The sequence below is a fragment of the Acomys minous genome, assembly GCF_964271855.1.
Source record: "Acomys minous genome assembly, chromosome: 5".
In the NCBI taxonomy this organism is placed as follows: Eukaryota; Metazoa; Chordata; class Mammalia; order Rodentia; family Muridae; genus Acomys; species Acomys minous.
Window position 1 is genome coordinate 108,856,159 of NC_140494.1, and position 27,577 is coordinate 108,883,735.

The 27,577-nt window shown below is 43.6% G+C and overlaps 1 protein-coding gene across 2 annotated transcripts; it reads left to right on the top strand.

Moving 5' to 3' along the window:
* Window positions 1-405: 405 nt before the first annotated feature.
* ZW10 (zw10 kinetochore protein) lies at window positions 406-25,654 on the top strand. 2 transcript variants are annotated; one of them, XM_084781351.1, is made up of 16 exons: window positions 407-621; window positions 2,916-3,050; window positions 5,181-5,282; window positions 5,452-5,529; window positions 5,659-5,818; window positions 7,486-7,638; window positions 8,129-8,320; window positions 10,899-11,062; window positions 14,129-14,311; window positions 15,566-15,804; window positions 18,644-18,715; window positions 20,692-20,861; window positions 21,750-21,880; window positions 22,568-22,699; window positions 23,410-23,612; window positions 25,126-25,654. In XM_084781351.1, exons 1-16 carry the CDS (start codon window positions 517-519, stop codon window positions 25,244-25,246), a joined length of 2,340 nt encoding a protein of 779 aa, XP_084637477.1. In that variant the 5' UTR covers window positions 407-516; the 3' UTR covers window positions 25,247-25,654. The 2 variants fall into 2 exon arrangements, with proteins under 2 accessions (XP_084637478.1, XP_084637477.1); XM_084781352.1 differs by lacking the exon at window positions 8,129-8,320 and having other exon boundaries at window positions 406-621.
* The last annotated feature ends 1,923 nt before the right edge of the window (window positions 25,655-27,577 follow it).

Below are 27,577 nucleotides of genomic sequence, written 5' to 3' on the forward strand. Positions count from 1 at the left end.
CAAAAAACAAAAACGAAAGAAAGGTGGGATGGGGGAGGGGAGCTTTCACTTATAATGAGATGATGCCAATCTTTCGCACAACTCCAGAGGGCAAAATTCGCATAGACTCAAGTCAGCTGCTGCGTCCAATGAATGGATATCTAACAAAAGATCGATATGATCTCATAAATAATGGGCTAGATAATTTAACAGGAAAACGTTACGAAATACAAGGAGGGCCATAAAGGGTTTACTACGTGAAACATTCCGCAAGGCGGGAACGGGCAGACATTTGAAAACCAGTAAGAGAGAGGATCACGCCTGCGCACTTCGGAGCTCCCAGACGTTGCCGAAACACTCGTTTCCATGTGGCGCGGGGCCTGCTGGGAACTGTAGTGCGACTGTCGTCTGTGCTCGAGCGCCGGGCCCCGCAGGACTCAGTTTCCCGGCAGGCTGCGCGTTGAGGCCGCCGGCGGGACGCGATCTGCTGCGCTGGCCTCACGAGTGACCCCGGTGGTATAGGTACGCTTCGTGGCGATGGCCTCTTTCGTGACAGAAGTCCTGTCCCACTCAGGGAGCCTGGAGAAGGAGGATCTCGGCACCCGGATCAGCCGCCTGACCCGGCGAGTGGAGGAGATCAAGGTGAGGGCGGGCCGCCGGCCGCTGCAGCTGGAGAGATCCGGGTGGGGAGCTGATTGGGAGAAGTGTGTGGGGCTGCTTGAAGCCCAGCCACGGAGCGATTGGAGACCAAGTCCTGGGTCTGTGAGGAGGAAGGGCCGTGGCTGTGCAGTGCTGGGGAGTGGGGCTAAGTTGAGCTAGAATGAGCCAGGGATGAAGACTGAAGAAACCTGCGGAGCTGGAGATGGAACTGGAAGCCCGGATGTCCAGAGAGCCAGGACAGCCACCCTGTATGCGGCTGCTCATCGCTACCCACTCCTCCATTTATGGATGAATGTGATAATTCTAGGAAATTCGCGCCATTCTCCTCAGATTCTCTTTGAACTGGTTGAATGTGTTTATAAAAATCTTAATTCACGCACAGAACTTGAGGCATGCTAAGGGCTGGTGAACATAATCTGGCACCTGTGTGGATTTGCGGCTCACAGCCACAGTTTTACTTTGTATTAGTGTTGCCTGACAAACTACTTCTTTAATGGCTTTCATTTAAAATGACGTATGACTAAGTCTGGACTTAAGGGAGCAAGCTTGGTAGGCGCTTCCTAACAACTCTTGATGACACAGAAATGGCTTTCTTAATTTTATGTATTCATGCCACTGGCATCTCTCTCTCTCTCTCTCTCTCTCTCTCTCTCTCTCTCTCTCTTTCCCTCCCTCCCTCCCTCTCTCTCTTTCTTTCTTTCTTTCTTTTTTTCTTGAGACAGAGTTTCTCTGTGTATAGCCCTGGCTGTCCTGGAACTCCCTCTGTAGACCAGGCTGGCCTGGAACTCACAGAGATCCGCCTGCCTTTCTCTGCCTTCCAAGTGCTGAGATGGCGTTTGCCATCTGGCATACCACTGGCATTTCTATAATGTGGCTTACATTTTAAAAAATGATTTCTTAAAATGATCTATAAAGAGAACATTGCACTCAGAGCCTTCTTTCATACATAAACCTGAATCTTCAGACAACTGAGAACTACTTTCTTTTTTTCTTTTTTCTTTTTCTTTTTCTTTTTTTTTTTTTTTTTTGGTCTTTTGAGACAGGGTTTCTCTGTGTAGCCTTGGCTGTCCTGGACTCGCTCTGTAGACCAGGCTGGCCTCGAACTCACAGCGATCCGCCTGCCTCTGCCTCCCGAGTGCTGGGATTAAAGGCGTGCGCCACCACGCCCGGCTGAGAACTTTCTTTTTTCTTTTCTTTCTTCTTTTGATTTTGGAGATAGAGTTTTTAAGTATAACTGTGGTTGTCCTGGACTCACTTTGTAGACTAGGCAGGCCTGGAACTCATAGAGATCCACCTGCCTCTGCCTCCCAAGTGCTGACATTAAAGACGTGCACCACCATGGCCCAGGGAGAATTACTTTGCATGTCTCAGGCAGGCACCTTCCTTGCAACCCCAGCCCCATATTTTGCCATTTCATCTTTTCACCACTTTCCAGGTATTTCTACAAACACACCCGCCCACCCACCTTTCTTCTCAGTGTAGCCTCTTGGATAAAACAAATGCTAGACATTTTCCCTGAGAGGCAGCCTATCTGTACTAGAATACTTTGTAGCTCCGCTGGCATACTGCATTTCAGCCCTGTATTTTGGTCAGTTTGGAGAACAGTGTCTTCTACTTAAAAGGAATTAGTTTGTGGGCAAGCATAATTTATTCAGTGTAGAGTGCTCAAGGGAGGATTAAGTTGCTGTGAGTTAAGGGAGATAAGGAGACTCGTCCTTTATAAAGGAATATTTATGTGTGTGTCTGTGTGTCTGTGTGGTACACGTGTGCCATGGTGCACATGTGGAGCTCAGGACAACTTGTGGGAGTCACTGCTTTTCCTTTTACAGTGTGGGTCACATCAGGCTGGGTGCCAAGCACCTCTACCGTCAGAGCTATCTCCGTTGCCCTTCTAATAATTTGAAGAGTTGTAAGATTAAAACTTTGTAACCCAGAAAATAAAAATTAGTAAATGAAGGTATACAGATTATGGATTGATATGTTTAGGTAGATGATTAAGATTTGTGGACAGAGCCTGATACAGTTCATTGTGAAACTTTTGACTCCATCTTTCCCATTTCTAGAGTCTGTATAAATCTTGAGCATTGTTGGGGGTTTGGTAATGGTTGTCTTCCTATATTTTAATAATGTGTGGGACCCAAAAGGATGACCGAAATGTCTTTGAAGGAAATCCATGGTTTGGAGGGAAGGTAAAGTTCTAATATTGGAAGATGCTGTATATCTTAAAGTTGCTGATTTACTTCATTGTTGTACGTTTCACCGATCTTGTATTGTAGGGTGAGGTATGCAATATGATCAGCAAGAAGTACAGTGAATTCCTGCCTACCATGCAGAGTGCACAGGACTTGGTCACCCAGGTGGACAATCTATCTAACGACATCGACCAGCTGAAGTCCAGGATAGAGAGTGAGGTAAGAATAGATGGTTATGTTGGGTGGATTAAGTTTCTTAGGGAGGCATCATTTTAGCTTCTTGATTTCTAAGACTCTTCTGTGGCACATTGCAGGGCCTTACTTCCCTTGTTGGTAAACTGAAGTTGAGCCAAATGATTGTAGGGTGACTTCCAATTCCAAATTGGAAATATTTCTCAAACTTAGTTGTATTACTTCCTCTTATTGTACTTTTTCTCTCAATGAGAATTCTAATGTCTTACATTTGAATGGATTTTTTTTTTTATTAAAGAAAATCTCAGGACTTCATTGTTTTCATAAGAAGATGAAATCAGATAAAGCTTAGAATTTGGTCTTTCGACTTTTCCTGATTAAAATGCTTGTTCCTCTCTTTCTCTCTTGTTGAGACAGGGTCTTTTAGTGTAGCCCAGGCCGGCCCGGAGTTCACTGTAGCCCAGGCTGGCCTTGCGTTTGCAGTGCTCCAGCTTCCTCATCCCCAAAAGCTAAGATTGGAGACCAGAGGCTTATGTCACTATATACACAGCCACCCTTTCATCTTTTAATAGCATCTTCTTAGATCTGCTGGCCTCAGGCAGTTACATGTCAGAACAATCTTTCCTGAAGTTGGCCTCTGTGAAGTTGGCCTGTGTGGTTCATTGCAGCTCTTCTACTCTGTGTGAGTGTACAGAGGACTCTTCCTCTTCCTGTACCTTGGTGCTCTGTGGCCTGGCACTTTCTATCTGTGTGGAAAATATGGTATGCTTCCGGAGCCAAGCATGACTGAGCCACAAGCTGTTTGGCCACTGAAACAAATCTAGACCTCTTGATGTATTGGGCTGAGTAATTAATTCTGTCCTGGCCACTGTAGGTGCTCATCCCCCTGGCTTCTGTTCACTAGATAACAGCCCTCCTTTATGAGGCAATCCAAAAACGTCTCCAGGCATGGCCAGATATTTTAGAGAACTAAGGACAATCAGTAGAGAATGGGACTGTGGAGCCGGAGAGGAAGGAGGGAGGAAAGAGGGAGAGTGTTAGCTTGGTATTGGTTAGATAGGCTTTGGGTCAAGCAGTGAAAAATGGGCGTTTTTGAGCCAAAACCTTCTTCACAGTGAGATGCAGAGAGACTGAGAGGAGGAATTAAGAGAGTGTTTTGTCATGTCACTGTTAGAAGATGCTGATTTGTGTGAAGGAGAGGAAGAAGGCAACAAATAGGGTGGTTGTTCAAGTGGAGGGAAGTTTTTCTGAAAGTGGGGGACACTCAACGTGTGAGGGCAATGGAGAGATGGCTCAATGGTTAAAAGCACTTGTGTGCTCTCCCAAAGGTCCTGAGTTCAATTCCCAGCTACCACATAGTGGCTCACAACCATCTATAATGGTGTCTGGTCCCCCAGTCTGATGTGCATAAAATACAGAAACAGAAAAAAAGAAAAGAACGTGACTTGACGGTTTATGTTGATGAGGATGGGCATTTTTTGTTGGGGTTTGTTTATTTGTTTTGTGTGTTATATGCTTGCCACTTAAACTCTGGTCATACGGCTTGATGACAAAAACCTTTACCCACTGAGTCATCTCATTGACCTGAGAATAGTGTTCTTTCTTGTATAGGGTAAGTGGACCCAGGACCCAGTCTCTCATACTCATCTTCTGTGCTTTTTTTTTTTTTTTAAAGATTTATTTATTATTTTATATAGTGTTCTGCCTGCATGTACACCAGCAGGCCAGAAGAGGGCACATAATCTCATTATAGATGGTTGTGAGCCACCATGTGGTTGCTGGGAATTTAACTCAGGACCTTTGGAAGAAAAGACAGTGTTCTTAACCTTTGAGCCATCTCTTCAACTGTTGGGTTTTTTTGTTTTTTGTTTTTTTAATAGGATTTCTCTGTGTAACAGCCCTGGGTTTGTCTTGTCTTGGACTCGCTTTATAGACCAGGCTGGCCTCGAACTTACAGAGATCCACCTGCCTCTGCCTCCCAAGTGCTGGGATTAAAGGTGTGCGCCACTATGCCTGGCTTACCTGTGCTTTTAGTTTGAACTATGTTTAAATTTCAGCATAAATTCCACTGCGGTACTAAGGCTGAGTGGGATGTTATGTTTTATTCCTTTGATGTTTGTGGGTTAAAAGTACTTATATCGCCATTGTATAAATTAGGTGTGTCGGGATCTTCACATATCAACTGCTGAGTTTACAAACTTGAAGCAGCAGCTGGAAAGAGACTCCCTAGTCCTAAATTTGCTCAAACAACTGCAAGAGGTGAGTAAGCTCAGCTGGACCTTCAGTGTTTGGGGGCGAGGAGGTTGTCTCTCCTAATTGCTCTGACGTGTTCGGACCAAATGGTGTTTTCACACTTTCTAAGCAGATGGTTAAAGCGGTAAGACTTGGAAATGAAAAGGCTTGCTAATCTAAACGTAACCTTTTCCAGTTTTCTTCTGCTATTGAGGAGTACAATGGTGCATTAGCAGAGAGGAAGTACATCGCGGCCGCTCTGCACCTGGAGGAGGTATGCGCACTGTCCTAGAAGTCTGAGCAGGGAGAGCTGTTCTTGCTCTTGGCATGCTCCTGCCCCTTTTATCTGTTGCCGTTCAACAGATTTTGATTTCTCTTGTGATTTTTCCCGTTTTACAACCAGGCACACGAATGCTTGAAGTCATTAAAATCCAGAAAATGCTTCGACCTAAAAATGCTGAAGTCTCTGAGCATGGAGCTCACCGTGCAGAAGCAGAACATCCTTTACCACCTGGGGGAAGAGTGGCAGAAGCTGGTGGTGTGGAAGGTGCCAGCGTCAAAAGGTGCTGCTGGCCTCAGGTGGACTGCTTTGCTTCATCTGCCTGAACCACTGCGGCCTCTGACCACGTCCTAAACAGTTAGCGTTAGAAAGCAAGAGCGTCTCACATACTACTAACCTCTTCATTTTTCTGTGTTTCATTTATTAATCTTCAGACCTCCCTCTTAGTGTGATCTCCCTTCCCACAGGTTTTCGTGTTTCCTGTTTCTGAGGAGTATATATTGTGCAGAATAAAAGACTATATTGTATATAATAATAGATCATGAAGATATTCTCACATTGTAGATAATATTTTTCCCCCCTTTGGAGACAGAGTCTCTCTGTGTTAGCCTTGGCTGTTCTGGACTCGCTTTGTAGACCAGGCTGGCCTCGAACTCACAGCAATCCACCTGCCTCTGCCTCCCGAGTGTAGATAATATATTTTAATCATGTACACCCGCATTCCCTTCTCTTTCTGCTCTCACTCCTGAGAGTGAGTCACTTTTTTGTTTGTTTGTTTGTTTGTTTTTTGTTTGTTTTTTTGTTTTTTGTTTTTTGTTTTTCGAGACAGCGTTTCTCTGTGTGGCCTTGGCTGTCCTGGACTCACTTTGTAGACCAGGCTGGCCTCGAACTCACAGAGATCCTCCTGCCTCTGCCTCCCGAGTGCTGGGATTAAAGGTGTGCGCCACCACGCCCGGCTTTTTTTGGTTGTTTTTTGAGACAGAGTTTCCCTGTGTAGCCTTGGCTGTCCTGGACTAACTTTGTAGACCAGGCTGGCCTCGAACTCACAACGATCCACCTGCCTCTGCCTCCTGAGTACTGGGATTAAAGGCGTGCGCCACTACTGCCCGGCTCGAGAGTGAGCTCACTTTAGTAAATCATTTGCCTTAGAATGAAACCCAGGAAGAGGTATGTAAAGGACATACAGTTTCCTGTGTTGGATTTTGAAAGCTAGTGTATTTCAAAGTAAGTCCCACCCTGCTCTTCCTATATCCATTTTGCCCCCACTTCCATGTGTTAAATAGTACATATTATTCGGTATTTTGAAAGAAATGATACAGAAGATTTTAGGGGGGTTTGTCAAGTAGACCACAGATGAAGAGAAGCTGGCAGGAGTGTTGACGTCTTTCTGATAACACGGTCCTCATTAGGCCTGCTTAGCTGGGGTGGCGGTGCTGGTATGTGGAAGGAAGGCTAGGACACAGCTCACTTTGCAGTCCTTGCTCGCTCTCAGTCATTCTGCACATATTTAGGTAGCGTTTCTTTTTTTTAAAGATTTATATTTTATTATTATGTATACAGTGCTATGCCTACACGTACACCTGCAGGCCAGAGGAAGGCATCAGATCACATTACAAATGGTTGTGAGCCACCATGTGGTTGCTGGGAATTGAACTCAGGACCTCTGGAGGAGCAGTCAGTGCCCTTAATCTCTGAGCCATCTCTCCAGCCCCTAGGTAGCATTTCTTACTGGCATGACATCTTTTTTTTTTTTTTTTACATTTAATCAGATTCTTGGGACATGCAAAGAAGAGCCTTTTCTGCTTGGAAGCAGGGCCTAGGGTGTGTATGTCATACTTGGCCATGTTTTAAGACGTTGTAATGCGGCTGTACTTCTCTGCAGAGGAAGTGCTGTGAGGAGGTGAGCGCCTTGCGTGGCTGAGACAGCTGATAGTCTCCTCCTTTTCTTAGATGCCAGCAGCTTAGAATCATGCCTACAAACAGAACTTCATTTATGCACCGAACAGCCCCAGAAAGAAGAGATGACCCCGCTGCCGTCCATCAGTTCTGTCCTCTTGGCGTTTTCCATTCTGGGAGAATTACCCACCAAGCTGAAGTTATTTGGTAAGTGATTTGTTTCAGTCACACTAAGTTTCAGAAGGCAGCGTTAAAGGATGACCGAAGAGTCAGTGAACTTCTGAGCAGAGTATTAGTGATGGTGTTTAGCTTTATAGTCTATCAAAGGGAATGCGTATAAAGGCCTTCTCTTAGTAATGCCTGGGCCCTCTTTTAAAACTGTTCTTTTTTTTTTTTTTTCCTCCGAGTCAGGGTTTCTCTGTGTAGCCTTGGCTGTCCTGGACTCACTTTGTAGAACAGGCTGGCCTCGAACAAACTCACAGCGATCCGCCCGCCTCTGCCTCCCGAGTGCTGGGATTAAAGGCGTGCGCCACCACGCCTGGCTCAGCCTCTGATTTTTAAATTAAAAATTTATTTTTTTTTTGAGACGAGTATTCCTTATCTTACTCTTTTTTATTTCTTTACTTCTGGGAATTTCATATATGAGTAATGTATTTCTAGCTGTTGTTGATGAGTGTCTCCACTCTAATGATTTCAGGTCAGATGCTACTGAAGTATATGCTTAAGCCTCTGGTGACTTGCCCGTCGCTCCATGCTGTGACTGAACAGCAGCCCAGTTCAGTTACCATTCGCTTTCAGTCTCTGGCGACGGACGAGGAGCATCCTTCCCCACCTGAAGTTTTTGCAAAGATCCAATTGGTACTGGAAGTGCTCCAGAAACAGCTTTTAGGTATGTACCCCCCAAACGGCCTTTTATAACTTGGAAATGCGCATACTACTTTTACAGTTATTACTCTTACAGCAAAAATGCTATACTGGCTGGGCATGGTGGCACACAACTTTAATCCCAGCACTCGGGAGGCAGGGGCTGGCGGATCTCTCTAAGTTTGAGGCCAGCCTGGTCTTCAAAGTGAGTCCAGGTCAGCCAAGGCTATACAGAGAAACCCTGTCTCGAAAAACAAAACAACAACAAGTGCTGATACCTGGGGTTAGTCACACTGTATAAGCATGGCTGACTCCTACTTCTTGTCTACTGTACAATTCTTGCCTTTCCCCTGTTGGGTCATTAGTGACATCTCAGCCTGGGTTTTAATGGTGTCTAGGATGTTCTTCTGAATGGTAGGAGAAACAGGCAGGCACTGTTGTACATATTGCCATGGGAAATCCACACTAACCTGAGGCAGGCAGATGAGGAATGTCAGGAACAAATTACATTACCACTTGGCTTATTGGCAATCTTTATGTATTTGCGTTAGAAGTAGCCTGTTCTTGTGTTTTGCTTTGAATCAGATATTCCCCTGCGCCCCCATAAGTATTTCTTCTGAGCCAGGCAGGTGGTACACATCATTAATCTCAGAACTTGGAGGGCAGAGGCAGGTGGATTTCTGAGTTCGAGGCCAGCCTGGTCTACAGAGCGAGATCCAGGACAGCCAGGGCTGCACAGAGAGACCTTGACTTGAAAAAAAAATAACAAAAACATTTCTTCTGGTGTTTTAAAACAATGCTGCTATTCCTAGTCTGATTTACATTCTCCTGGGTTTCCTCAGTAGTCTGCGGAATGTTCCAGCCAGCATTCTTCTGAGGAAAGGTTTTAAACACTTTTAGAAATGTTGCTGTTCGTGGGCCTTCTTAACAATCATATATTATTTATTTTTGTATAAATGATTTAGACATAATAAAGCAAGGAGTTCTTTGTGTAACTTTCATAGGCACAGAACCCCTTAAACTTGAAATTTTACCTCAGCCTCCCAAGGCTGCTGCACCACAGGTATATGTTCTACCATGTCTGTTTCCCGAGGTAGCTTTTCTTCCTCTTGATCCTTAGGAAGAAATACAATTTTATCGTTTTGTTTTGCTTTTCTTTGAGAAAAGTCTCATGATCTTGCCCGGAACTTAGTACACATCCCAGGCTGGGGCAGTAATCTGTTTCCCAATGCCCTCGTGTTGTCATTTAGGGCTTCAACAGAATTTTATGGGGACAAGAGTCCTTAGCAAGTGACAAGTGACAACCACCCTCCCATCTTTTTTATATGAGATCAGTGGGAAATATAGTTAGTGTGGTGGTTCAGGCTTGTACTGTCAGCACCCAGGAGGCTGAGGCAGGAGGATCATAGTGACTTTAGGCTAGGCTGGGATACAGAGTAAGGTCCTGTCTCTCCTGCATTATACCCCTCTCCCAAATCCACATTCTCATTGTCAATTATTTGAATGTTTAGTGAGCAAGCATTCATTTCTGTGAAAACGTGACACTGTGGTTTCAGTAGCCTTTCTGACACTCTGTAACTCATGAGCAGCTGCTATTTGTTGTCTTCTGTAAACCAGGCAAGGTTTCTCTGGCTTGTTTTTTTCTTTTTTTAAAAAATGTCTGTAATGACTTCACTTTTCATAGTCTGTTCAGAAGAAAGCTGGAATGGAGTCTAAAAGAAAGCACCAACCTCTTGGTGTACTCCCTTTCTTCCTTCCTCCCTCTTTCTTTCTTTCTTTCTTTCTTTCTTTCTTTCTTTCTTTCTTTCTTTCTTGTCTTTTCAAGACAGGGTCTCTCTGTGTAGCTCTGGCTGTCTTGGAACTCGCTCTGTAGACCAGACTAGCTTCAAACTCAGAGATCCTCCTGCCTCTGCCTCCTGAGTGCTGGGATTAAAGGATTAAAGGTGTTGTTGTTGTTTTGTTTTATTATTATTATTATTATTATTATTATTATTATTATTATTATTATTATCATTATCATCATCATCATCATCATCATCATCATCATTAAGTAAGGTTTTGTAAGGCGTTATTAAAAACTAGTTTTAACTTTGAATGCACACTTTCTGAGTGCTTGTTATATAATCAGATTAATGGCTTATGGATGGATGGTTATAATGGAGTTGGCATAATGTGTATTGTGAGAGAGTACAGGAGTGCTACAGTGAGCAGGATTCACCTGAGCAGGGAGTAACATAGTTATGATTTTATGTTGGGCGTTGTCATGCACAGCCTGTTGAGGTACCTGTAGAATTATCTCTGCTGTTTCCTTTCCCACTATCTTTTTATTTTATTTATTTATTTTTGTTTTTTTAAAACAGGGTTTCTCAGTGTAGCCCTGGCCACCCTGGAACTTGCTCTGCCTATTATCTGAAAACTTAATCATATTAGAAAACTGGGGATTAAGAATTTGTCAGGGATGGCTGGCCTCGTCCTCTGAGGCTGCTGACCTTGCTCAGGAGCTTCAGTTCCAAAGTACACCTACCTTTTTATACTTTTAAAAAAAAAAAAAAAAAAAGAATTTGTCAGGAGCACATGTCTAAAACCCTTTCCTTTGAATTTAGATTTGCCTCTTGATGCTGAACTAGAAAATGGAAAAGCCCCTGAGATCGTGTTGTGTGAGATGCTTGGCGATGTCATCTGGGAGGACCTGTCTGAGTGCCTCATCAGAAACTGCCTGGTGTACTCTATTCCCACAAATAGCAGCAAGCTTCAGCAGTACGAGGAGGTAAGGCATGGAGAGAGAGCATGCCTGCAGTCAGGGTCCAGTCCTGTGCCAGCTTGTTTTTTTCTTTTGGATCTTTTGTTCTTAAGTTATACTCTTAAGAAAACTTAAAAAAATTTTTTGATCTTATTTAATTATTTTATGTATATGAGTGCCCTATCTGCGTGTCCAGCTGCACGCCAGAAGAGGGCATTAGAGGGTATAGATGCTTTTGAGCCACCATGTGGTTGCTGGGAGTTGAACTCAGGACCTCTGGAAGAGCAAACAGTGCTCTTAACCTCTGAGCCATCTCTCCAGCCCCCAAGAAAACTATTAATAAGGAGTAGAAATAACAAATTCTTGATAGCTTTATTTCTCTTCTGGCTTCCTGCCTCTTTGATTGAGAAAGTATGCTTTTACTATTTATTTATTTATTTATTTATTTAATTTTGGTCTTTTGAGACAGGGTTTCTCAGTGTAGCCTTGGCTGTCCTGAACTCACTTTGTAGACCAGGCTGGCCTTGAACTCTGCCTGTCTCTGTCTCCCAAGCGCTGGACTTAAAAGGTGTGTGCCACCACTGCCCGGCTGGAAGTATGCTTTCTTATAAATACTTTAAAAAAAACTTGGATACTTGTATCAGTTGTAATAGTTATTATGTGGTACCCCCTTTTTAGTGCTTGCTTGAATGTTAAAATAAGGGTGTTTATTTATAAGATCTTGGCACCTTTATTGGAGTCTTCAAATTCTATTGAAGATTCTCTTCCAAATGAGTCTAAGGTTGGAAGAATACGTAACTAAAATTTATTTTAGGGCTGGAGAGGTGGCTCCGAGGTTAAGAGCACCGGCTGCTCTTCCAAAGGTCCTGAGTTCAACTCCCAGCATCCACATGGTGGCTCACAACCATCTATGAGATCTGGTGCCCTCTTCTGGAGTGCAGGTGGAACACTGTATACATAATAAATACATAAATAAATCTTTTAAAAGTTATTTTTATTTTTTTGGCTTTTTGAGACAAGGTTTCTCTGTGTGGCCTTAGCTGTCTTGGACTTGTTCTGTAGACCAGGTTGGCCTCAAACTCACAGTGATCCACCTGCCTCTGCCTCCCTGAGTGCTGGGATTAAAGGTGGTGTGCTACTGTGCCAGGCTTAGTTTTAATTCTTTCTTTGTTTTGTTTTGTTTTGTTTTTGTTTTTGTTTTTCAAGACAGGGTTTTTCTGTGCAGCCTTGGTTGTCCTGGACTTCCTTTGTAGATCAAGCTGGCCTCAAACTCAAAGAAATCTGCCTGCTTCTGTCCCATCAAGTGCTAGGATTATAGGTGTGCACCACCGTTCCTGGCTGTTAATTTTAATTCTTATTTTGTTTTTTGTTTTTTGTGGTTTTGTTTTTGTTGTTGTTGTTGTTGTTTTTGTTGTTGTTTTGTTTTTTTTTTTACACAGGATTTCTCTGTGTAGCCTTGACTATCCTGGACTTGCTTTGATGACCAGACTGGCTTTGAACTCAAAGAGACCCGCCTGCCTCTGCCTCCCAAGTGATAGGATTAAAATTTTTAATGCTTTAAAAGATGTATAGGCGTGTTTTACTGGAGCTTAAGTGTGTGTATCATGTACTTAGTGCCTGTGGAGATGGGCAGGGGGCATTTGATTTTCTTCAGCTAGAGTCGCAGATGCTTGGGAGCTACCATGTGAGTGCGGGGAGCTAAATCCCAGTCTTCTGCAAGAGCAGCAAGTGCTTTTTTTTTTTTAAATGTGTAGTTTTGGCTATCCTTGAACTCACTTTGTAGACCATGCTGGCCTTGAACTCACAGAGATCTTCCTGCCTTTGCCTCTGAGCACGGGGATTAAAGGCCTGCGCTACCAAGCAATCAACTAACACAGCAATCAAAGAATTACCAGAAAACAAGGATGCTGAGGGGAAAGATAAACCCACAGATGTCTGGGGAAGTGAACACACAAGGACAACCTGCAAGCAAGCGACTGCTTGACACTTCCATGAAGAACTAGCATGATGTACACTCCTGGGAAGGCTGGCCGTATTCTACCTGCCTTTCCGTATGGCTGTCCAATGCAAAAGAGCTAAGATGACAAGGTTAACAAGACTAATTCTTACATTCAGTAACCTTGTGTGAGAGTGGACTATTAAGATACATCTAGCCAGGCGTGGTGGCGCACGCCTTTAATCCCAGCACTCGGGAGGCAGAGGCAGGCGGATTGCTGTGAGTTCGAGGCCAGCCTGGTCTACAAAGTGAGTCCAGGATGGCCAAGGCTACACAGAGAAACCCTGTCTCGAAAAAACAAAAAACAAAAAAAAGGCCTGCGCTACCACAGTTTGGCTGTAGCAAGTGTTCTTAATTGCTGACTTGTCTCTCCAGCTCCCAGAATGTATATTTTTAAATCAAGTAGTTGATGATTTGTTCTATCATCTAAATCGCCATCTTGGTTCTTATTCTTTTCATTACAGTGGGTTTGAGGTTTTGGTATTGAAATGTGTGTATAGTTGATTTACAGTGTCTGTAGGTTCAGCCTGACTTTTGACTGCTAATATTTGGGGAAAATTTTGTTTCTCTAATATATCTGTCTGTCTGTCTGTCTATCTATCTATCTAATATATATATATATTTCTCTCCTCCCCCCTTTCTTCTTGTAATTTCCCCCTAAACAGTGGACTATGGTGTCTATTTACATAGCATTTACATTGTATTAAGTACTGTAACTAGAGATGATTTATGTATATGGGAAAGTGCACATAATTTGTATGTGAACAGTGTAGCTTTTTTTTGTTTTGTTTTTTGGGTTTTTTTTTTTTTGGTTTTTCGAGACAGGGTTTCTCAGTGTAGCCTTGGCCATCCTGGACTGACTTTGTAGACCAGGCTGGCCTCGAACTCACAGCGATCCGCCTGCCTCTGCCTCCGAGTGCTGGGATTAAAGGCGTGCGCCACCACGCCTGGCTTAAACAGTGTAGCTTTTTATTCAAAGTACTTGAACATCCATGGATTGTAATTTCTGAGGGGCATTCTGGAACTAAATCCCAAAACATACTGAGGGATAACTATATATAATTCTTTTCTCTTTTTCTGATGTTTATCTGTGTCAGATCATACAGTCTACAGAAGAATTTGAAAAGTTCCTAAAGGAGATGAAATTTTTAAAAGGAGATACTACCGATTTGCTAAAATATGCTCGCAACATCAACTCTCATTTTGCTAATAAGAAGTGCCAGGATGTGATTGTGGCAGCTAGAAATCTAATGACCTCTGAAATTCACAACACTGTGAAGGTACTTTGGGTTCACTGCGTCTTTCATGGGAAGCAGCATCATTCTGAGGCACACATGGTAAAGTAGAAAGGAGTGGCAGCTGTCAGGCTCCTGGAGATGAGTGATCCTCTTTAACAGTTCCTGCTAGCTCCCTTTTCTTTGAATATTGTGAGTTCCAGATAAAATTCATACTTGAAAGCAACCATATACACTGAGAAAGTGTGTATAAATGTAGTGGATTGCTGCTGTTGAAATAAAAAAGCAGACTATTCTTGTCTTCATTAAGCAGGTATGTGCTTGAACTGTAGAGAGTGTGAACTGTAGAGAGTGTGGCCCATTGTGAGATGTTCACTTGCTCCCATGGGCATGCATACACACATACGTAAATACAAACAAAATGAATATGTTTTTAGAGGTATAAGTAATTATTTACAATGAGGGTAGACTAATTTACATGAATAACAGTTTGCTTTTGTGTCTTTAGTTCTGGCCTTTTTGGTTTTATATTATACATATTATTATAAGTATATATAATATAATATATAAATGTTATATATTTTACATAACAACATTTGGTAAATGCAGAGTGTTACTGAAACATACTGAGCATTACTGAAATACAGATTAAGGCAACCTATTAATAGATTGCCCAGCCACTTCTCTGAGCTGCCTGAAATGGCAGTGCGGGTATGGGATTATGGGATTCTACTTTGTTTTTCCCTTTGTGAGGCAGGCTCTCACTGTGTATCCCCTGCTGCTGTGGAACTCGTTTTGTAGACCAGGGGTGGCCTTGAATTCATAGAGATCCGTTTTCTCTGCCTCCTAAGTGCTGGGCTAAAGGTATCCACCACATCCAGCTCAGGCACTGAGCTCTTAATGCCGTCTTCTGCATAACTCATTTTCCTTGGCGTGGCCCACTGTTGTGCCCATTCTAACACAGTTTTTAGCTATTTGAAGCACACAGGTATTAACACATTTTGAAGCAACTTGAAATATTTCTGAGAGCGGAGAACGATGAGTTTTGCAGGTCTTTTCAGTTACTCCAAATCTTTGCTTTTCCATCAGTATTAACCATCCCACAGTACATGAGATCGCTTATTTCCTCTGGTGTGCTATCAGTCAAGACCACACAATCCTTAAATCAGGCCACCTCTGTGCAGATCTTCTGGTCACCTTCATCACCACAGAGGCCTTGAGTGTCTTTATCCTTAGCTGGGTGCTTGAGTTTGGCTTTTCCTGAAAACTGCATTTTCTGTTGCTGTGTTTGAATTTTAGATTACTCCTGAGTCTCAGGAAACTGTCCCAGACTTACCTAGTCCTGGTGTGGATAACAGGCTACAGGTACAGAAGGTGTGCAAAATGCAGATCAACGACGCTAGGAACTTAGAGCCTGGAACGTCGCTGGACCCACATTCCTTTTCTTTGCCTACGTGCCGCATCAGCGAGTCTGTGAAGAAGTTAATGGAGCTGGCTTATCAGACTTTACTCGAGGCAACAACAAGTAGTGACCAATGGTAACACAGATGACTCGATCCCTGTTATTCATTTACAGTGACGCGGTGTGAAGGTGTTAAAGCGGAGGCTGGCTGGGCTCTTGGCGCATGGACACAATCCACTGCTTGGTAGGCTGAGGCACAGTTGTGGATTTGAGGCCAGCCTGGCCTACAGAGCAAGGTCTGGGCCAACCTGGGCTACCTAGTACAGACCAGTTGCGAAAAAGAGAACAAACAAAACCCAGAAAAGCAAAAGAAAGAAACCAAGAAATAGATACATGTGTGGATAGATATATAGGCTTATTTGGCATTAGACATTGTTTTCACTTTTTAGGAAGACACGCTCTAATTTTTGTTTAATTTTGGCTGTCTGTGATTAAAGGATGTTACATCAGAAAGCAAGGCAGGAGACCTAGAACACTGCCTTGAAAGGGTTAACACTGGAATGCTTACTGCTGGATAACTGTAGGCCTCACACCATAGGTCACAGCAGCACGAGGAGGCTGGAGAGCCAGAGGGATCTGGGCACTTCACCTTTCAGCTCCATATAGCAACAGGCTGGGGGAGGGAGAGGCAGATGTCTATGGGAGTAGACCATACTGCAGATTTATCTTCACCCTTTCAAAATGGCTTCCCCCCAATCTGTAGTGTGTTTGGGGCACCTCAGGCTCTAGTTCACATCTCATATTGAATCTTTCTGTTTTGAAATGCTCCTCTGGTCTTGGGGAAGCAGCTCCTGAGAAATACATGGCAGGTTGGCTACCTGATTGTAGAGCAGGGCTTATAAAAGCCGTTCACTGTGGGTCTCCATTTAGCTGCTCTTTTTGGCCTGACAGAAAACACTTTTAGTTTGAGCTTGGCTTAGTCGCTGTATCCTCAGGCCTGTGCGCAAATACCTCTGTTAATGTTGCTCTGGATAGAACATGCTTTCAAGTACTGCCATGGCTTTGATTAGTCCAGTATTAATTATAATAGAAAGAAAAGTAAGGCATTTTATTTATTATTATTATTGTTATTGTTGTTATTGTTGTTGTTGTTATTATTATTATTATTATTATTATTATTATTATTATTATTATTATTTGGTTTTTCGAGACAGGGTTTCTCTGTGTAGCCTTGGCTGTCCTGGACTCACTTTGTACACCAGGCTGGCCTCGAACTCACAGGGATCCACCTGCCTCTGCCTCCTGAGTGCTGGGATTAAAGGCATACACCACCACTGCCCGGCTTATTATTATTTTTATATGTGTATGTGCACTTGATCATGCTGTGGCACATGTGTGGAGGTCAGAGGACAACTTTGTGGAATCAGTTCTTTTCCTTCATCTGTATATGGGATCTGGCAGTCACCCGGGGTACCAGGTTTGCAAGAGATCTGTTGCTTTCTCTGATCTGTGAAGGAAACTGTTTGTAAAGGATGAATGTGCTCTTTTGGCAAGGTAAACAGAGTTGACATTATTTCCTCGAATGACATTTTTAAATACATCAGACCAGAAGTAAAAATTGTTTAATAATATTTATATTTTTTTCTTTTGAGAAAACTGATACCAACCAATGTTTTGGTATACTAATACTTATTTTCATACCACTTACAACAGATGGCTTTTTAATACTTAATTTAATCATTTAAAAATGATTTAAAAATTTTCATGTGTATGGGTGTTTTGTTTATGTGTACAAGTATGCCTGGTGCCAACAGAGGTTAGAAAAAGGTACCGAGTCTCCTGGAACTGGTGTTGTAGATTGTTGTGAGCCATCATGTGGGGGTTGAGACTAGGAAATCCCTGTTCTCCCCCACCCCCTCATCCCTCCACCCCTATACCCTCATGTGGGATATGTGTATGTGTGATCCAAAATAGGCTTTAAAATAGCCCGTGGTGGTGCACACCTTTAATCCCAGCACTCGGGAGGCAGAGGCAAGTGGATCATTGTAAGGTCGAGACCACCCTGGTCTACAAAGGGCATCTAGGACAGCCAAGGCTACACAGAGAAACCCTGTCTGGAAAAGCCTCCCCCCGCACCCCCTCCCCAAAAAAAGAATAAAGAGCCATCTCTCTATTTTCTTTTTTAAGGTTCATTTTGGAGGCCAAGTTTCCCTGTCCACCTCCCACCACATGCACACATGCAGAAACATACACAGGCACACTCAGACACACTCAGACACACACACACACACACACACACACACACACACACACACACACACACCTTTTAAATGCATCTTAATAGTGATCTTTAGGTGGCTAAAGATCAGATTTAAAAGGCAAAGGATCTTGAGGGTTAGATTCTGTTCTAAAAAATGTTGATTCATCTCTTTGCACTGGGGAAGAAGAGGAAAGGTGAAAGCTGAAAGTCAGCCTGATTCTAAAAGAACCCAGTGATGCCTGTGTTGATGCCTTCCCTGCCCTTTGCAGAATGCATCGGGAATTGGTGACATTTGCTTGAGGCTTAGCTCTGTTTGTCACTGGAAGGATACTTTGGGTGCTGGCAGAGCACAAATGGATTAAGTGGAAAAGAGGCTTTGGGTTAAATACTCCTGTTCTGTAGGTTGTTTTAGAAGGGAAGTTCTGTCTAGAAATAGTGAGTATGACGTGTGCACGCCTGTGGGGAGGCAGAAGCAGGCAGATGGCCTGGTCTACAAAGCAAGTCCAGGACAGCCAAAGCTCCACAGAGAAACCCTGTCTCAAAATATGAAGGCAAAACAAAAATACTGAGTATGTCTCCATTGAGGTCCACGGTGTTTTCATGCAATGACCAGAACATGTGTTTTTTTGCAGCAGTAGTTTTTATCAGATGACCCACTAACAGAATTCTTGCTTCATTTTGTATGATTTCTCCTAAGTGTTTGTTTTCCTTCTAGTGCCGTCCAGCTATTCTACTCAGTGAGAAATATCTTCCATTTGTTCCACGATGTGGTGCCAACATACCACAAGTAAGGATCTCATTTCTATATAATTGTATGTCTAAAACGTTAAGTCAAGTTAAAGCCAGTAACTTTCCACCAAAGATAGTGATTAAAATTCACAGTAAAAGTACACCAAGTTCAGACCTTCTAAAGGCTGTAGACATTGACTGTGGTGTGTATGTGGATCGTGCGTGTAGGAGGGTGGCATATACTTAGAAGCTCAGGGTCATTGTACTTTTCTTGGTTAGGAAATAAGGTCCTTGTCGAGGGAGTGTGCTGAGCTCTTTTTTGTGTGTTTGTTTTTTGAGATAGGCTTTTAGCCTTGGCTGTCCTCCACTTGCTTTGTAGACCAGAGTGGCCTCGACCTCACTGCTATCTGTCTGCCTCTGCCTCTTTGAGTGCTGGGATTACGGGTGTGCACTACCACGCCCAGCTGTGCTGTGTTTTTTTGTAGGTGTTTGTAATTCTGTAGACACTACCTTGTGAGAATGTCAAGTCAGAGTGAACTAGGAGCAAGTACTCTCAGTGGCGGGCTGTGTTAACTTGTGTCTTGGGTTTCAAAGGTTTGCTTTTAATACTGATCTGAAAGGTTACTCAACCCTGAGGCCTCTAGTTCTTTCTGTTATTCAGAGGAAATGTTCTGCATGGTTTTTATAAATGTTTTTAGTAATATGTCACCAAAATTGTTCCTCAGCTTTCTTCTTTTTTTGAGATTGAGTTTATTTTCATTTTATGTTTATGTGTGTGTTCACATGTGCGTTTGGTTGCCCTTGAAGGCTAGTCAGAAGGTGTCAGCTCTCCTAGAACTGAAGCTATTGGTAGTTGTTAGTTTCTGGATATGGATACTGGGAACCAAAGTTGGGGCCTACAAGAGTGGTGTGTGCACTCAACTGCTGAGCCATCTCTCCAGCCCATTAAGGGCTCTGCTTTCAAAAGGAAAATAAACAAACAAACAAATTCAGTATATTATTTAAAGGATTTTGGTTTTGTTTTTGAGACACCATCTCTCTCTCCATAGTCCTGGCTGTTCTGGAACTTGCCACGTGGACCAGCTGGTTTCAAACTCAGAGATTTGCTAGCCTCTGCCTCCCAAGCTCTGGGACTAAAGCTGTGCATCACCATGCCTAGCTTTTAAGTATTTTTTTTTTTTTTTACGTTTAGAGTTTTGGAAAGTTGGGATGATTTTTATTTGTATTATCCTTGATGTGATTAAAATGAGATATTCTACTTTATGTGTGCTGAAGTGAAGAAAGATTAAAGCTATTGAAGTCAGTGAACCACACTTTCCCCCACTACTATGGATTTGTCCTTTCCCTTGTGTGACTTTGCACCTCTGTGCTAGAGCACTTCAGGAACCTTACTTGTGCATCAGAACCTGGAGACTTTGACAAGACAGGCTTCTGTGCCTACCCCATGCCCACAGTCCAGCTAAGACAGGCTTCTGTGCCCTATCCTCACAGTTTAGCCAAGACAGGCTTCTGCACCCCATGCCCACTGTCCAGTAGCTTGGAGATTGAAGACCTGCATCTTTAACAGGTTTCTAAATTCTGCTCATGTTTCTTTTTAGGGTAGTGTACTTTGAGAATTGTTGCCTTAGATTACTTATTTCAGCTTTGGCATTATTTTAAAATCATGACGCTTCCAAAGTAGATATATCTGCCTAGGCCTCACTCCTAGGCTTGGTATAATGCTCATGCATTTGTGCTTTTTTTTTTCTTCTGACCCTCCGCTCTCTTCTCCCCATGCCGTGCCCAGACTTTTTATATGGGGACCAAACATAGGCCCTGCACAAGAGCAGCAGGCACTCTTAGTTTCTGAGACCTCTCTCCAGCCTGCCACTGGAACAGTTTATTGGAAAAGGCACTGAACAGAATCATAGCATGCTTTGTTGTGTTCAGCATTTACAAGGTAGACAATGGTGAAAGCTAAGAGTCAGGTGACTTTTTAGAAAGCTTGTCTTGAGTCACAGGTGTTTTCCTTTTCCGCCCTTCCTCTTGGCCTAGAGAGAACCTTCAGAAGCTCCCCCAGTTGGCTGCCATTCACCATAACAACTGCATGTATATTGCTCACCACTTGCTGACCCTGGGTCATCAGTTCAGATCGCGTCTCGCCCCCATCCTTTGCGATGGCACGACTACCTTTGTGGACCTTGTGCCTGGCTTCAGAAGACTTGGTAACTGATGCCTCACACTTGGGGAAATGTGATTTCTCTCTGTAGTTTAATAGGTGAGGAGGTTAGGATGTATTAAATGTGGTAGAGTGTAGGAGATCTTCTAATTTGTTAGTGTTTCCAGGTATTTAATTCTATGAAATGGATGCCGTCTTTGTGCAAACATTACTTTTTCATGACATGATTTTGTGGTACATTAGCATGCCAGATTTTATTGCTGGTATGTATTGACTCCAGCAAGTCACCGTGTCAGGAGAGAGCCACATGCTAGCATGTGTACCATGACAGTGCTCATGACAGAGCAAGTGCTCACTGATGTTGGCACTTGTTCTTTGTAAACCCCAAGGCAACTCCTCTTTATGACTTCCTTGGTTTTGCTTGTGATATTAGAAGTCAGAAGAAATCTATTGTAGCTGGGCAGTGGTGGCGCACGCCTTCAATCCCAGCACTTGGGAGGCAGAGCCAGGTGGATTGCTGTGAGTTCGAGGCTAGCCTGGTCTACAAAGCGAGTCCAGGACAGCCAAAGCCACACAGTGAAACCCTGTCTCAAAAAACATGGGTCACATATCTTTTCAGTTGCTGATGCTCTCCATCAATGGTGTAGATACTGGGATAGTAAGTAGCTGCTTTTTCTATAGACATGATTTTTCTTAGCTGACTCATATTCCAGGCAAACTGTTGAGAAAGGTCTCTATTACACTGCCATAGGATCAAAGGGTCTGGCTAAGTGGACTGAGAATCATTACACACAGCAGACACATTTAGTGCCTTTTAAAATGCAGTTGTTCTCACACAGGCCGAGCAGCTGCCAGTCTGATGCTCATCTCTCCCCCCCCTGGTTTTGCAGGGTGTGAATCAGCAGGTTTACAATTGTTTATTTTCCCACCACAGGGACGGAGTGTTTTTTGGCTCAAATGCGGGCACAGAAAGGAGAACTTCTGGAAAGATTATCAAGTGCCAGGAGCTTTGCAAACATGGATGACGAAGAGAATTATTCTGCAGCAAGCAAAGCAGTGAGGCAGGTAGGAGGCCGCTGCAGGCACTGATGATGATGCTCCATCCTTAGACCTCACCTAGCAGGCTGCTCAGTTGATTCCTATGCTCCCTCTTTGAAAGTCTAGAGACCTGTCATGGCCGTGTATAAGGTCTAGGTCTTTTCCCTGTTCAACCAAGGCAAGTGGAAGCCATCTTTCCACTGACTCAATAATATTGTTAACTCATGACTGTTTGTGAGACATTTTAAATGTGGGTTTCCACTGGTGCATATTCATTCTGTGTGGACAGGGTTTTATAAGGACATTTGCATACAAGTATTAACAGAGCATATGACCCCTGCCCTTTCCTTTTTCTTGCCTTTGTTCCCTTTTGCTCTACTTCCATGTCCTTATACAGAGGCTATTTTATGGGTCTATAAAATCTAGGAACCACAAGTAAGCAGAGCTGTGTGATCTGTGTCCTCTGAGAGTGACAGAATTTGCTGACAGCACCATCCCAGCTGTGGATGTTTTCTTGCAGAAGGCATGCCTTCAGGCTGAGCAGGGTTCCATTAGTTTCTCTCTCCCTCTGCTGAGGTTAAACACTCAAGAGGCATAGAGTCCCAGTTACCTCACGGTTAGATCTCTTCTTCCTCCACTTGATTTCTCACATGAAATGAAGAGTGGGACTCATAGCCATCTCCTTCTGCGTGACTAGCTGTGTTCTTCCGACAGGTGCTGCACCAGCTCAGGAGACTTGGGATGGTGTGGCAGGATGTCCTGCCGGTGACTCTGTACTGCAAGGCCATGGGGACCTTGCTGAACACGGCGATTGCTGAGATGATTGGCAGGATCACTGCTCTAGAGGTAAGGGCTGAGAGAGACTTGAAATGCAAGTCTTGTCCCGCACTATGACTTTCTTAAGAAAGTGATGTTGCAGCCTTGTTTTTAAAGGGTGCAAATGGTCGTTTTGTGTCTAACTCATGTTACTGCAGTTTGGTTGGTTGGTTCCAGGCTTGTCTGAATTCTGTTTTGCTGAGAACTTGCTAATCTCTTTTATACCTAGGTAAGAAAGTAGGGTTGTGTGACTTCTCAGTCTAGCACATAAATTATGAGTGAAGACATTGGAAACTGGGCAGTGGTCCCAAGACATATTACTTATTATCAAGTCATTTGTTCTGCAGATGAACTAAGTAATTTAATTTAGCTGTGTGAACAGTCTGTGCAGGTACCACTTTGCAAGCACACTGTGCATTTGGGTTAACCGTGTGTGATCCTACAAGGAAAATCACCTGGAAGTGGCTAGCTGATCCTCCAAAGCGTAGATCAGCCAAACCCTTACTTGTAGTAGTACGCCAGGAGTTCATGTGTGCTGGGGACACAGGCTCCTGTGCAGACACACAGAACTGCTGGCTATCGGCTGACACACAGCTTGTATCATCTGGCTTCAGGAGGGTTTTCAGAGAGCTAATTGGATCTAGTGACTAGTAAGGTGTGCTGCATTGCTGGGAAAGCATCGAATCTGTCCTGCGTTATGCCTAGTTCTCATCTGTTATGTTCGCTTTGTGCTGTCCTAGGACATCTCGACCGAAGATGGCGATAGATTGTATTCCCTCTGCAAAACAGTGATGGATGAAGGGCCACAAGTATTTGCGCCTCTGACTGATGAAAAGAAGAACAAGAAGTACCAAGAAGAGGTTCCAGTCTACGTGTCCAAATGGATGCCTTTCAAAGAACTCATGATAATGCTACAAGCTAGCTTGCAAGAAATTGGAGATCGGTGCGTATGTGTTCTTTATAGCAACACACACACACACACACACACACACACACACACACACACACACACACCTACACACCTCCTGCCATCAATTGCAGTTACCCCTCCTTCCTCCGCCCCCTGCCCCATGCAGGCGTGCATATGTGAGAGTGATGCAGGCTATTGAGCCCAGGGTCTTGTGCTTGCTAAGCAAGCCCTTTACCACTGAGCCACATCTCTGGCCCCTCTGTTTCTTAGAATTATTTAGGCAAGAATTTCACGTTCCATTGCAGTACTTGGGGCCTTTTAGTAGTCTTTGCTAGGGCAAATCATATTTAATAACAAAAAGAATTTTCATTTATACTGTTTTGATAGAACATGTAGTTTTGGCACGTAGTGCAGATGCTCTGTTGTTTTTTTTTTTGGGGGGGGGGATTGTTGTTTTTGTTTTTTTAAATTAGAAGTTCCCAGCACTCAGGGAGGCAGAGGAAGGTGGATCTCTGAGTTCAAGGCCAGCCTGGTTTACAAAGTGAGTCCAGGACAGCCAAGGCTACACAGAGAAACCCTGTCTTCGAAGAAAAGAAAAAAAAAGTTCATCCTTCTTAACCTGGCTGATGCATCTTAAAGAATGACTAGATCCCCAGCTCTGCAGTTAAAACAGAAATGCAAACAAAACCCCCAGTGATTGCTAAGTCCTAAGAATTCAGCAGGAAACCACTTTCTGACTGACCAACTCTTTATCTTCAGGGAGCACAATAGTTTAGGACAGGGGTTCACAACCTGTGGGTCACAGCCAGTTTGGGGACAACTGACCCTTTCAACATGGGTCACGTATCAAATGTCCTGCATATCAGGTATTATGGTTACAGTTATGAAGTAGCAACTAAAATTTCTGTGCTTGGGGGCAACTGTATTAAAGGGGTGCAGCATCAGGAAGGTTGAGAGCTGCTGGTGAACGAGGCTAAGCACCACACCCCTGTAAAGGGTGATTTGTGTTTTTCACACAAGGTCTTACTCTATACTTCAGGCTGGAAATTTTTATGTACACCAGGCTGGCTTTGAATTTCAAAATAACCCCCTGCCTCGGCCTCCCAAGTGTGTGAATTGCAGGTATGCACCATCATATGTGGCTCAAGTTAAAAAGTTGATTTATTTTATGTGTATGGAAACTTTGTGTGCATGCATGTCTGTTCACCACATGTGTGCCTGGTGCCCACAGAGACCAGAAGAATGTGTCAGATCCCTTGGAACTGGGGTTACAGATGGTTGTGAGTTGCCATGTAGGTTCTAGGAATTGAACCCTGGTCCTCTGAGAGAGCAGCTGGTACTCTTAACCACTGAACCATCTCTTCCCTGTCTCTCCACTTGCTGGTTGTGCTGGCACCAGATGCAGCCCCAAGCGGCAATATCTAAAGAAGAATGGGACTCCAGGATTGGTCTAATTCCAGTTTAAGTGTTTGCATCAAATAAGACAATTTAAAGTCTGGCTTCTACATAGAGACATATAGAAAATAGAACGTGTCTTGTTTTGCAGGTGGGCAGACGGAAAAGGGCCCTTGGCAACTGCATTCCCTTCCAGCGAAGTAAAAGCTTTAATCCGTGCCTTGTTCCAGAACACAGAAAGAAGAGCCGCTGCCCTTGCTAAGATTAAATAGCTCTCTGTTAGGAGAAAGCCTCTCTTGACTCTGGGTTCCTACTTTGGTGTAATTCCTTCAGAACTTCTCAGAATTACTCATTGGTTTTGATGAACCAGCATAGCATGGAAGCGTGACTTTATAGAAGGACATCTGACCTCCTGGCCTGGACAAAGGTTTTCCGAACTAGATATTAAGATATCAATTTAAGCAAAGCATTGGGTTCCTTGATTGTCACTGCTCTCCTTTGCCAGTGTGACTTGCTCCCAGGCCCTCTGAGAGTTGTGTACATTGTAATTTTAGACCCTGGCTTTGGACATTCCAAAGTTAGGGTTCAGAATTTGTAGGATTTTTTTGGGGGGTGGGGGTTGGCCTTACAAGAAAAGGGAAACATCTTATATTTCTTTCAAGTAAATAATGCCTTTTGGAGTTGAGAGTGAGTGTCTTTAATAACATGAGTTGTAACAAAAGAGATCAAACCCAGTTTTCTTACACACTTTCCCTTTTATTGAAGTCTGTCCCTCACCAAGGTCTCACTGGTTTGTTTTCCTTTGAGCTGGGGTTTGGCAATGTCGTTCAGGCTGATGTCGCACTCTCAGTCCTTTCTCCCTTGGCTTCTCAAGTATAATCATGTACCACTATGACTGCGATTGCCTTTTCTCATACGATTGCCTTGTATTTCTGAGATGTTTTTGGCATGTTTTGCTTTCATGACTAAATTTGTTTTGTTTTGTTTTTTGTAAGGACCTCCCCACCACATCCCCATGCTGAAGTACCATTCTTTCCGTACCCTGTCCAATGTCAGAGAGTCCACATTGCCGTAATTCCTTTGGGATGGTCCGTGGGTGAAATCTAGCATTAGGTGGGGTAGCCTAATTATTCAGTTGGTGCACACAAGAGATCTTTTAATTTTGCCTGTATATATATGTAACACAAGTGTGTTTACGTGTTACGTGTGAAGACCAAAGGTCTCTGTCAGGCATCTCCCCCCATTACACTCCAGCCTCTCACTTGAACTGAGAGCTTGCCTGTGTGGGTTGTCCAGCTAGCTAGCTTTATCCTGAAGGTGCCCTGTCTTGTCTTTCCCCAATGCTGGGATTACAGGTGGGTCACCTCAGTGGCCTGCCATTTATGTGAGAGGTGGGGATCCGACCTCCTTTCCCCACACTTGCACCGCAAGTGCTTTTCCCATTGAACTGTCTCCCCAGTCCCTACAGAATTAATTTTTCAGCTTAGCCTTGCGTTTTGAGGTCCTTGTAGTCTTGGAGGCTCATACTACGATAAATTGTCCCAGGTCCTCTGTCTGCAGTGCCCCATCCCTCGCCTTCACGAGACTTAGATTTTCTACTGTCTTTTGTGTTCTGTCTTCACTCTTTTGTTCTTACTTCTGATTCAGTCCCTTTAACCAAATAATTCTGTTTGCTTAGTCTTTCTTTTTCTGTTTGAGGATCACAGAACTAAAAATTTGAAAAAGGAACTATTTTCTTCAGAATTCATTTGAGCTAATGACAGTCTGTCCTCTGCATGTTCTGTGAGAGGAGGGAAAGTGGTCTGCACCAGCTGTGGTGGTTTGTTGTCGTTGTTAGTTGTGTTTGAGAACAAAGAAGTGGGCTTTTTAAAGAGAGGAAAGGGGCTACGTGTACAGGTGGGGAGAATCCTGTTGAAAATTCACACAATTTGAGGTGGCATTCTTTTCTCAGTAATTGAGAGAATGAGCTGAGGGAAAGAATTAAAATCAGTACATTGCAGGGCTATTACACGAAACAGATTTCTTTTGTTCACAGAAACTGTTCCTATTGCTTGGCAGGGGCAACAGTTTGGAGGTGAGATCTCAGCACTGAAAACCAGGCCCCCCATTCCTTCCCCAGTTAAACAGAAGACCTCATCTGTAGTTTCTGGGTTGTGTAAGCTCATCCTTGGAGGACAATTTCCCCTCTAGTGAGCAGTCTGTAAGCCATGACACAGTACAGGCAGACTCAGCCTTCCTGGCTAGCATCATTGAGAGCGCCCAGGAGATGCTTATTTTGCTTAGAGATGAATCATCTGATTGCACACATGGGAGCTGTGGTTTAAGGGTTCATACTTAGTGTTTGCTGATACTTGTTCTGACTGGGAACATCATTTGGGAGGAGAAACTCCTAGAGTTCACGTCCATGTGGCAGCGAGGGAGTGGGGATCTGTGTCCAAGTGGGAGGAACCAGTTTCCTAAGAACAACCAGGATTATACAGATGAAGTTGAGAAATGAAAGATTCCTTGAAAGTTTTCTCAAGAGCATCACAAACAGGAAGTTATTCAAAAGGTAAGTGCAGACAGCCCAGATCAGTGAGCTGGCATCTTCTGTGCATCCCGAA